This window comes from Prionailurus viverrinus, chromosome B4, assembly GCF_022837055.1.
Source record: "Prionailurus viverrinus isolate Anna chromosome B4, UM_Priviv_1.0, whole genome shotgun sequence".
Classification (NCBI taxonomy): domain Eukaryota; kingdom Metazoa; phylum Chordata; class Mammalia; order Carnivora; family Felidae; genus Prionailurus; species Prionailurus viverrinus.
The window spans coordinates 127,105,358-127,117,141 of record NC_062567.1 but is presented as its reverse complement, the minus strand read 5'-3'; the positions used below and the strand labels follow the sequence as shown (position 1 = coordinate 127,117,141).

The 11,784-nt window shown below is 54.7% G+C and overlaps 1 protein-coding gene across 1 annotated transcript; it reads right to left on the bottom strand.

Moving 5' to 3' along the window:
• Positions 1–1,549: 1,549 nt before the first annotated feature.
• On the bottom strand, positions 1,550–8,772 carry HMOX1 (heme oxygenase 1). Its single transcript, XM_047868282.1, has 5 exons — positions 8,607–8,772; positions 6,992–7,112; positions 4,292–4,783; positions 2,826–2,925; positions 1,550–1,819 (listed from the first exon to the last, which is right to left on the bottom strand). The coding sequence occupies exons 1-5, from the start codon at positions 8,627–8,629 to the stop codon at positions 1,689–1,691; spliced, it is 867 nt and encodes a 288-aa protein (XP_047724238.1). The 5' UTR covers positions 8,630–8,772; the 3' UTR covers positions 1,550–1,688.
• Between the last annotated feature and the right edge of the window lie 3,012 nt (positions 8,773–11,784).

Sequence of the window (11,784 nt, the reverse complement as noted above, 5' to 3'; positions counted from 1 at the left end):
TCATAATCAGTGGCTCCTGGACCTGACTGCACTTTGGACTCTCTCAGCTTTTCACAAAACAGGATTCCAGAATCATGCCCCAGGTTTCCAGAATCAGAACTTCTCAGGTGGGCCCCAAGATCCCCTGGGGTGATTCTGACAGCACTGTCCACAGACTGGTGTTTAGACACCCCTGGCCCCTCCACCAGCTGCGGAAGGTAGTTGTATTACTTTCATTTTGCCAGTGAACAAAAGGAGGCCAAGTGCCTTGTCCAAGGTTCCAGACTTAGTGACAAAGCCAGGACAAAGTTCTCCAAAGTCCCCCGTCATCACGTGCTAGTGGTATAAGGAAACACTTTGTCCCCTGCGTTCTCAACTACACCTTAAGCGAGGGCTTTTCACTTTCCCAGATTGGGAAGCTGCACTATTAATATTTCAGTGGCTCTCATGACTTAGGGGGAAAAAAATCGGGGCTTTAGAGCTGGACAGACCTGGCTTAAATCCTTCCTGACCCCCAGAGCACCCTGCGCAGGTTTGCTGCCAGGATTAAACGAGATGACAGGTGGGGTGACACAAAAATCGCTTAGCCCAAATCACAAAACCCCGATCACCCTCCTTTCAAAATAGGAGCTGACGCTGGGCGATGTTGACATTTTACACGCCTCTCGTTTGCTTCTCCAGACGGGCAGGTGATGTGGGTCTCACCGCATTCGTGTTGCAGATGACAGGACTGAGCCCCACAGAGGTTAATAACGAACGTCCACAGCCGCGCTCCATAGCAGTGTCACATCTCAGTGTAGTCCCAAAGATTCGCTGTTATCGACTAGATAAATTTTATCCCATAAGCTGCTCGTTGCCGCCTAACAGGGCAATGCCATCCTCAGTAAAGCAGTCCTGCATCCAAAAAGTTTCCGCACAAAGCTGCACACGCCCGCTGCCCAATAGCTCGCCCCCCACATTCCCACACCGGGGACCAACATCCAAAACTGGTTCCTTCCACCCCCACCTTCGCCCCTTCTCCCCACCAGGCATTCAAGAAACAAGTGGGGGAAAGGTCAGTTCCCCAAGGGTAACAGCGCCCAAGAAAAACACTTCAAGTTACTATCAGGCAACGTAGTTTATTATTTCACACAAAAGTTAGCAACCAAGGCCACAGTGTCGTTAAACACCTCCCTCCCCACCCCACCCCCAAACTCGCCCCAACCCCGCTATAAAAACAGAACACAACAAAATACCACAGTTCACGTTGAGCCAGGAACACAGAGTGGCTCCGACAAAAACAAGACAAACACAAGACACAACATCTTTGCACGTTTGTATAAAAATTGCCATGGCCCACGGGGCAAGCGGTCATGGCGTGTCAAGGAGACCGCGAACTCGGGGCATGGGGAGGTTCAAGACAGCTGCCACTTCTGGCCATGTCTTCTGGGCTCTGCTGCAGGAACGGGGGCTGCTGAGGGTCCAGGCAGGACCCCTCATCCCAGTTTGGAAGTGCAAGTCGTTGAGTTGGATGTGCTTTCGGTTGGGGAAGATGCCGCAGGCTCTTCCTCCCTTTCCAGAGAGAGAGGGACGCAGGGACAGGGCAGGCGGGGGGCCCAGACAGCCCCCCTTGCCTACAGTAAGGAAGCCAGCCAAGAGACGTGCCCTCTCCAGAAAGAGGGCCCTCGGTGGGGCAGAGTTCACAGCCTGAGGGGCCAGCACCCTTGCAATCACATGACATAAAGCCCCACAGCAACCGTTGCCACCACAAAGCTGAGGGTAAGGACCCATCGGAGGAGCGGCGCCTGGGAGAGAAGGTTCGGCTGGGGCTTCCCTCTGGGAGTCTCCGTGAGAGCAGCATCTGAGAGAGAGAAAGGGGGCAACGTCACCAACAGGTGGACATGGGTGGGAGTATGGGTGTCACAGAAAAACACAGCAAAAGGGTCTCGGCAGCCTCTAGTACAGTTCCTGCTCGGTGTCTGCTAGAGCAGACAGAGAGCCCTCTGGCCACTGCTCGGTTATCTCCAAAGACAGGGAGCTTACTCTTTCCCCCAGCTGTCCGCTCTTCCATTTTCAGCCAGCCCGCATGGTGAGGACACATCCTCCAGGGGTACTCCGGGGAACCCCACTTTGAGAACTGATGTGTTAGGGTAAAGACCCTCCCTCCCCGCACACCAGCTAGCCAATCCCATCAGGACTGGCCTCATTCCCTTGTCCCCAGGCGCAGTTCCACCAACAGAGGGCTCCACAGGGTCCTGGCACAGGTGGGAAAGCCACAGGGTGGGTGGGGTAGGGTGGTGGCTCGAGGGGCAAGGCCTACAGTAACCCGCCAAGCAGGGGGCTGGCCTTCACTTCTCTGTTCACCACCCCCCCCCAAAACCACAATCTTGCCCACACCCGTGTCGGGCTCGATGAGGGTACATTTCGTGGAGCACTTTGGTCTTTCTGGAAGTTTTCCAGATGTTCTCTCAGGACTGCCACAGAGGCACATGAGGGGGGGACTAACACGCAAGAAGACCAAGGGGTCCCGTGCCTCCCCGGGGTCCCACGGCAGGGTAACTGCTAGAACCACTTCCAGAACCCTGCCCCCCATCAGGGGGTCTCCACTCAGAAACCATGAAAGGGGCGGGGGGAGGGGTTGACAGTGAACGAGAACCAATTGACCGCCCTTGATTTCAGAGATGGGGAAACAGGTGTGGAGAGGCTGCAGGGCTGGCCCCGAGCGCCACTGTGAAGGCTGCTGCCCTGTGCCTGCGCCCTACTTGTCACTCGGAACACTCGGAAGACGGGGCAGCCAAGCGGCACCCGAGACACGCGGCTGGGCCCCGCGCCCCTCCCACAGCGGCCATCCCCGGGGGGACCCTCACCTTGCGCCCCGCTGCCGACCCGCCGGCGCAGCCCCGGTGCCTGCGAGGGGCTCTGGTCCTCGGCGTCCTGGCCCAGCAGCTCCTGCAGCTCCTCAAACAGCTGAGAGACAGAAGACACACAGCCCATCTCAGTGACATCACAGGTGACAAGTACGTTAGAACCGCCTGCCTGCTCTTCCCCAGATGCTCCCCGGTAACCAGCATCCTGACATCACGGTTCACTGGGGCTGTTCGTGCCCTTGTCCCGTGTCCCTGGGCCAAGTCTTATTCCGCGAGCGGTACCCAGTGTACGTGGCTCCTGCAGCCCGCTGTCCTCACCCAGCCGCCCCCTGCGCCACTCAACCTTGGTCCGTGTGTTTCGTGATGCTCACTAGCCAGGCTTTGCAGGGGAAGCGCCTGGACCGAGGCTGACCCAGAGGTCAGGCAGTAAGAGCCAGCCTTCCAGCGGCTCCAAAGCCCCTGGAGGGGTTTTTCTGAACCCCTCCGAAAGACACAGAGCCTTCTGGGAGGCTTGACCAGGTCCGTTTGCCCTTGTCATCGGTCAGGGGACTGCAAGGGAGGGACGGTGCTCCCTAACAGGTGCTGGGTGCCATGCTGGGAACCAAGGGGCCCAGGAAGGCATGAGCTAAGACCCCAGTCCCCACAGCGCCCCCAGGAGGAGGGGAGAGCTATAGGATTCTACGACATCCGGGTTAGAAGGAATCTCACCCTCAGCTCCGCCCAGTCATCCTTCAAGGTCTTGCTCAAAGCCCACGCTCCCCTTGGGTTTGAGGCAATGCTAGAAACTTGCATCCTGCCTTGCCGGCCACACCTGTGACCCCTGCAATGCCAACCCGGCCACACACAAGTCTATGTTGTCGCACGGTGTTGCCACAGAGTGCTACAACTGTGCCTCTCACACCCTGAGAGACCACGAACCAACCGTGAGAAGGCTGGCCCTGTGCCGGGCCCTGCCACTGGGACTTGATTGGTATAAACTCACTTGACTCTCACAACAACTCTTAAGAGGCAGGCGCTGTTACATCCTCGTTTTACAGATGGGGAAACTGAGGTAAGATCACCCAGCTAGTGGGGCGCCTATGTGGACAGTCAGTTAAGTGTCCGACTTCAGCTCAGGTCAAGATCTCGCAGCTCACAGGTTCGAGCCCCCCCATCGGGCTCTATGCTGACAGCTCAGAGCCTGGAGCCTGCTTTGGATTCTGTGTCTCCCCCTCTCTCTCTCTGTCTCTGCCCCTCCCCTGCTTGTGTTCTCCCGCTCTCTCCTCTCTCTCTCAAAAATAAATAAATAAATACATAAAAAAAAAAAAAAGACCACCCGGCTAGGAAGTGGCAGAACTAGGAGCCTGACTCCCTGACCATGCCTTTAACCATGACCCACAGCCCACGCCCCCTGTGTAGGAGCGATGTCCCCACAGGAGCAGCGAGGGGAGACAGTGGCCACCCTGGGCTGCCAGCCAGCTCCTCACCTGAATGTTGAGCAGGAACGCAGCCTTGGCCTCTTCGATGACCCTCTGCCTGACCTCGGGGGTCATCTCCAGAGTGTTCATGCGGGAGCGGTACAGCTGCTTGAACTTGGTGGCGCTGGCGACGTTGGGGAAGGTGAAGAAGTCCACGCCCTCCCCGGAGCTGGGCAGGTCCAGGGCCTTCTGAGCAATCTTCTTGAGGACCTGGCCCCCAGACAGATCGCCGAGGTAGCGGGTGTAGGCGTGGGCCACCAGCAGCTCCGGCTCCTTGCGCCCCACCTCGTGGAGCCGCCGCACGTAGCGCCTGGTGGCCTGCGTGTAGGGGATGGCGTCCTCCCAGCGGGGCCCGTACCAGAAGGCCATGTCCCGCTCCAGGGCGGCCCTGCGGTGCAGCTCTTCGGGGAAGTAGAGGGGGGCATAGACGGGGTTTTCCTTGTTGCGCTCGATCTCCTCCTCCAGAGCCACGTAGATGTGGTACAGGGAGGCCATCACCAGCTGAAACCGGAGCGAGCAGGTCAGGCTGCCCGCCTCGCGGAAGAACCCCATCCGGCCCCTCCCCCCACCGCCCCGGGGAGACCCTCACGACCTCCCCAGGCTGGGCTCCCACCTCTTGCTGCCCCCCCCCACCCCACAAACCCTCTCTACACAGCAGCCAGAGAATTCGATCATGCACCTGCTGAGCCTAAACCCTTTTATTCCATGGGATGAACACGCAGCCTAACTTAGTCCCTATGAACAGAGGAGCTGCTGTCCCCACTTTACAGAAAGGGAAACGGAGGCTCAGAGAGGGGAGGAAACCGAGGTCTCACAGCTAGTAAGAGATGAAACTGAAGTCAGGCCCAGGCGTTGCTAGGGAACCAGCACAGCTCTAGAGCAAGGGAGGACCTGACTGAAAGTGCTTACTGGCGCCTCTGGACTTTGACCTCTGGGTAACTATCTGCCGGCCGGCCGATTCTCCCTGGAAACGCACTCCGAGCCCCACACCTCTAGATGTTGGTCTAGTCTAGGGGGACCGGCCCGGTCCACCTTGGCTTGGGGAACTGCCATTACACATTAATACTCTAAGTTTGAGTCTGAAGGAGAACAAAGATGTTCTGGTTGAGGTTTCCAAGTTATTTCTAAGCCGCAAACCTTCATGGCAGCCTCCTTTCTCAACAGGGCAGAAATCCAGGCAGCTTTCTGATACAAAGCAGCCTGGGCTATCGAGTGTGACCGACCTGGTTCTAACCTCTGCTGGGCCGGTCCTCAGCTATGTGACCTTGGGTAAGCCGCTCGCCCTCTCTTGGCGATTTGAGGTCTGAGTGACCGTCAAGTCAAGCCTTGGTCCCCTCCCCTGCCAAAGGGGACAAGCATGTACTAAAGGGGACTCATGGGAGAGTCAAGCAGGGTGACACAGGTAAAGTACTAGGCACAGCCTGGCCCTTGGCCCTCGGTTAAGAGGCTGTGGTGATAAACGTCACCGCCATCAGCATCACCTCTGCGAGCGTGGGTTCTCTCATGGATCTTTGTGCCCACTTTGAACTCAGTGGCTCAGACGCAACATCCAAAGTCCCAGTGGTTGGCTATGGGATACTCTAGCAGTCACCTCCGCGGCTCCCGCTGTCCCCAGCTACAGTACACCAACTGGGTGTGTGTCACGCCTCCTGGAACTGCATGTCACATGTCACTGCAGCATCTCTTGGGCTGGAAGCGGGGGAGGGTGCCGACTGCAAAAGGGCGGGGTGTCAGGAGCAGGGGGGATACACCTGCTCGACCCCCTCTGTTCAAGCTGAATAAGCCTTTCCTCACGATGAGGTCTGACCACCAGACACCCGCCTGACCCTTGGAGTGCTTGCCTTTCATTCGCATGAATTCCACAGCGGTGCTGGGAAAATCAGTGCCTCACGTGAAGCGGGTGCTTAAGAAGACTCTGTGTTGAGGGGGCACCTGGGTGGCTCAGTCGGTTAAGCGTCCGACTTCGGCTCGGGTCGTGATCTCACAGTCCGTGAGTTCGAGCCCCGCGTCGGGCTCTGTGCTGACAGCTCAGAGCCTGGAGCCTGCTTCGGTTTCTGTGTCTACCTCTCTCTCTACCCCTCGCCTGCTCACACTCTGTCCCTCTCTCTCAAAAATAAATGAACATTAAAAAAAAAAAAAGAAGACACTGTGTTGAAACCCCACTTCATAGAGGAGGTCCCCACAATCTTACCGTTAGGAAATGGTCGTGGTCGGGCTCGAACCCGTGCTGCCCCTTGCCTTCAGAGGCAGATCAGAATTACGTCACAAGCGCAAGGTCTGAAGCGCGACCAAGCCTTGGTTTGATTTCAGCCTTTCCAGTTTACTTACTGGCTGTGTGACCTTCTGTTAGCTACTTCACCTCTCTGAACCTTCCCTTCCTCATCTTCCTTACCCAGAGGGGAGGCACAGAATAAGAAACTGTAAAATGCCCAGCACAGAGGAGGCGCTCAGTTGATGGCACTAGGGCCCCTGCCCCTCCACAGCACTACCGTCACAGGTTGGGAATTTGCTGTGTGACCTTGCGCAGGTCACTTCCCCTCTTTAAGCCTCCGTGGTATCATCTGCAAAATGATTCCCTTGAACATGCCCATCTGGTCCCTCAGCATCCCTGGGCCAAATTTCCACTTAAACCACTGGCCTGGGTGCCTTGGACACACACACACCCCTGTCATACTCTCCACCAGGGCTGGTCCCCACCAGGCCACATACCTTAAATCCTTTCCGGGTCACCTGGCCCTTCTGAAAGTTCTTCATGAACTCGGCATTCTCTGCCTGGACGTGCACCTCCTTGGTGGCCTCCTTCAGGGCCTCTGACAAATCCTGGGGCATGCTGCAGAGGGGAGGGGGGAGGGAGGGAGAGAGGGGGAGGGTGAATAAGAGTGGCTCTGAGCAGGGTTCATCCCCACGCTGAGCTTCTGAGCCTGCCATCTGCCTCTCAGCAGGCCTCAGAGAGCGATCAGAGTCCTCTGCAGAAATCGCTCCAACCTGCCATCTAATACATAGGCCACCTTCCTTCCCAACTGCCTTCCAAACAGCCCAATCAATGCGCTTCAGGTCCTACAACCGACTGGGAAACCCTGATACCAAGTTATTGGAGAAAAGTGGGGGGGTACGGTTTGCAATGCCCGGGGAGAAGTAGCCCCCGAAAATATGAACATTCATATTCTACATCATCACTGCTGGCATTGGCTTTGGACCCAAGATTTAATTCAATTGTTTTGTTGACGTTTCAGGTACAAATCTCTTAAAATGTTACGCGCATCAAAAAAAAAAAAATTTTTTTTTAAATTAAAAAAAAAAAAAATGGGGCGCCTGGGTGGCTCAGTCGGTTAGGCGTCCGACTTTGGCTCAGGTCATGATCTCACGGTCCTTGAGTTCGAGCCCCGCATCAGGCTCTGTGCTGACAGCTCAGAGCCTGGAGCCCATTTCAGATTCTGTGTCTCCCTCTCTCTCTGCCCTCCCCTGTTCATACTCTGTCTCTCTCTGTCTCAAAAATAAATAAACGTTAAAAAAAAATTTTTTTTAAATAATAAAAAATAAATGTTATGCACATCATAAAAGTGCTTGGTTTAAAAAGCCTGTGAAACTCTGCGTTACTCAAAAGAATCCCTTTCTGGGAGAATTTCTGCCATATGTCTGTATCCACTTCCCGCAGAACTGTCATGTCTCCTTTCTCTCCCACACCCCCCCCCCCTTCCTGAAACATCACCCCCTGTTCTGTACATGTTCATTGAACTCCTGGGAGAAGGGAAGGAGCCAGACTGGGAGGCGGACAGACGGTGGCTCAAATCCCAGCTCAGACACCTGCTAGCCAAGGGGACCTTGGGCTTGTTGCCTCCCTGGTCTGTTAAGTCCTCATCTGTAAAATGGGGCCAGGAAAGCCACAGTGGTGTTTTCGTTCAAGTGCCGGACAACTAGTAAGACAAGGACATGGCCACCAGGGGGCTCTGGTAAGAGAACCAGCCACTGTCACCCAGCCTGGGCAGCCCCAGGGATCCTAGATTTAAGCAGAAAGCACCTCCAACGTCATTCAAAAGTCCAATACAAAAACAAGAGAAAAAAAAGTTGGGATACCATAAGGTCACACCCATCTGGTCCCCCAGCCCGGGCCGGGGAACCAGCCAGGTAAGCCACCTTTTATCCCTCTAACTGGCCCACCGGACGAGACTGAAACCCAGCTTCTCCTTAATGGGAAACCCAAGGGACTGAGCGATGTGGCTTCCCGGCTCTGTCTCGGGGAGGGACTGGAGACCAGAGCTGGGCGGCAGGGCAGGGGCTGCCCGCCGGGGAGAGGCCGGTCCCCGGCCCCGCGCCCCTCACTTGCCTGTCGGGCTGCGGGCGCTCCATCCGGCCGGCGCTCGGTGCTGGCTGCTGGGTGCTGGCTCCGACGTCTCGGGACGCGCGGGAGGAGTGGCGAAGGCGACTGTGCCGAGGGCGACTGTGCCGAGCCGCGCCGCGCCGTCCATTTATCGCCCGGACGGGTCACGTGGCGGCCAGCAGCTGATCCCCACATTAGGCCCGACGTTGCAACACCCGCGCCGCGCCCGCCCCAGGCCAGCGGGGGTGGAGGGGGAGCGGTCATATGACCCTCGGAAAACAAAGCAATTTAAAACAGGACAGTTAAAAAAAAAAAAAAAAAGGCAACAATGTCTGGAAATCTGAGCAATTGTGTGATTTTGTCCCTTCCAGAGGCCCCCCCGCCATGCCAGGATGGGACTTGTGCTCCCCAGGAATCTGAAAGAGCCAGAAAACTCGGGGGCTTGAGTCTCAGAGCAGGGGGGGGGGGGCACAGCCGGGACTTACCAGTCCCAGACCCTGCCGGCAGAGCCCTAAATGTCACCTCCTCAGGGGACTCTCAGCTGACAACCTCCCTCATTCTCACTTTACATGTACATTTAGGGCCTTTTTAATTTTTTTAAGCACCTATTAAGTGCTAGAGACTGTACTGATTTTATAGTTCATGGCCACAACTATTCTGTGGGGTAGACCACTACCATTTTACAGACGGGGAAACTGAGGCTGGGGATTGGGGGGCGGGGGGAATGAAGTGGCGTGCCTCGGGTCACACATAAAGCAGGAAACTGGGACCCAAACCTGGGAGTGAGTCTGAGTCTGCCCTCCCCCTCCAGGCTGTCCTAACACTTGGTACACAACTTGAGAGCAATGTCTGTCACAAAGCTATCTTCCTGCTGGCATGCATAGGGCACTCTTCCACGGCTCGTCACAGCTGACTCATCTTGGAACAGAGCTGTTCCCTATCTGATCTACTATTGAATTAGTTCTGCATGAGATTGATCACTTAGGACACTGGGTAAGCCCAGGTGACAAAACTGAATAGTTCCCGAAGTGCCGTCCCAATGCCACAATTCTGGACTCTAAGTTTAAAAACAAAAACACAGGGGCGCCTGGGTGGCTCAGTCGGTTAAGCGTCTGACTCTTGATCTCAGCTCAGGTCTTGATCTCAGGGTCCAAGCCCCGCATTGGGCTCTGTGCTGGATGTGAAGCCTACTTCAAAACAAAACAAACAAAAAACATAAATCATAAAAACATAACTTTGGCTCAGTACAAGTATGTTGTTTGGAAACAGAGGTAGCAAATGCCCAAGTCTGAAAAAAATGCAAGTACAGGCTTGAGGATAGCCTGTCAAGTATGGATTTCCCAGCTGGAGGACTGTGGTAGCTGAGGCCTGAGGTCCCTTCCATCTGTGCATGTCTAGAAAGCTCTGCTGCTTGGAGACAGTCTGCAAGTCCCAGGCAGGGACAGGCGGGCAATGGGTCCATCTAATCCGCGCTCAGAGTTCTGGCCCATGAGCCACCCTCTTCCAGGGTCACTCATCTGAGTTTCAGTCACCAAATCAATCCTGAGATCTGGGGGTTGCTGAGCCTTCTAGATAGAGGGGCTTTGCCAAGGAGTTCGGTCCTTTGTATAAACCATATAACCACCTCTGCTTTTATGAACAAGGTTTACAATACGAACAGCTAATATTCACCGAGCACTTCCTGTGCACCAGCTACTATATAAACACATGCATCAGCTCATTTAATCCTCACAATTACTCTATAAGTTTGGCATTATTATGCCCATTTTACAAATGAGAAAACTGAGGCAGAGAGGTTAAGATAAGGGCTTGAACTGAGGCAGCCTGGGACAAAGATTTCAAAACGTCCAGGTGGGATGTCATCTCCCAGAGGTGACGAGACTCACAGAGGTCAGAACTAGAACGGGAGCCGCTAGAACATTAAAAAAAAAAAAAAAAAAAAGTTGCCAAGAACTTGCTAGAAATTAGGGCTACTAGAAACCAATGACCTCATTAAAATGCAAGTTCCTGGAGGGCAGGGTGTTTGCTTTGTTTTGTTAATCCTGGAGTCTGGTACAATGCCTGGCAGGTAGCAGACAATCAACACTGATTGATTGGAATGAATTAATAGATAGGCCACAAGATCTCTTACTTCGAAACGTGATGTTATTGGTAGGCTGCCGGAAAGGGCTGGAATCAAACTACAAACTGCAATCGTAGCCAGGCTTTACAGAGCACTTACAGAGACCTTATGGGCAGGATCTCATTGAGTCCTGACATCAGCCCTCCAGCTTATTGTCATTTTCATCTCCATTTTGTCCCCATAATCACTAAGGCACAGAGAGGTTAATAGTGTTTGCAAGTCACATAGCCAGAGACGGCAGAGCCAGGATTCAAACCACGGTGCTTTGAAGCTGGAGCCAGTGTTCCTAAGCCTCTCACCACATGCCCTGTCATAGAGGGGCCCATCTGAGCCCCAGCAATTTAGGGGATGAGCCTGTCAAGATCTGAAAGCTTCCCATCAGCACACCCAGAGCCTGTCCATTCGGGAATCCCGGAAAGTAATGCTCGTGTGATCGGATTCTTTCTTATTTAACCTGGGGGAGCAGAGGCCCCAAGTGGGGACTGACTTGTCCAGACTGCACCCGTAGGACACAGAGCCTTCAGTGACCACAGGTTGCTGGTTCTCTGTCCAGGCTTGCTCTTCATCCTGCCTGCTGCCCCAGGGAGCCTCAGACTTGTGCAAAACAGACCCCACACCCAGACAACCCCGGGGACAATCCAGGTCAGAGCTGATCTGGCTCTGTCCTCTGTCCCAGTATAGAGCTGGGGGTTCTTCTGCATGCTGATTCAGCTTCCTGACTTTCCCTTCCCTGTCCTCAAGCAATTAGGATGATCCAAATGGTATTCTTTCTCCTCCTGTAGTAAACTCAATAATGTCCCCCCTCCCTGGATGTCCGTATCCTACTCCCCAGAGCGTCCAAATATGTTACAATACAGGGTGGAAAGGATTTTGCAGATGTGGTTACTTTAAGGATCTTGAGACAGGGAGATTATCCTCGTGGGCCTAATGTAATCACAAAAATCCTGATGAGGGAGGCTGCGGGGTTACAGATACAGAAAGTGATGTGGCGAGAGAAACAGGACACCGAGACTGGGAGATGCTTGTGTTGAAAATAGAGTCAGGGGCCATGAGCCAAGGTAA

Bases quoted from the DNA above. Each gene is read 5' to 3' on its own strand.
- HMOX1 (XM_047868282.1), bottom strand. From the start codon at position 8,629: ATGGAGCGCCCGCAGCCCGACAG. The intron at 4,784-6,991 runs GTATGTGGCCTG...CTCCGGTTTCAG, and splicing joins TGACCCGGAAAGGATTTAAG to CTGGTGATGGCCTCCCTGTA. The intron at 2,926-4,291 runs GTGAGGAGCTGG...TCTGTCTCTCAG, and splicing joins CGTTCCTGCTCAACATTCAG to CTGTTTGAGGAGCTGCAGGA.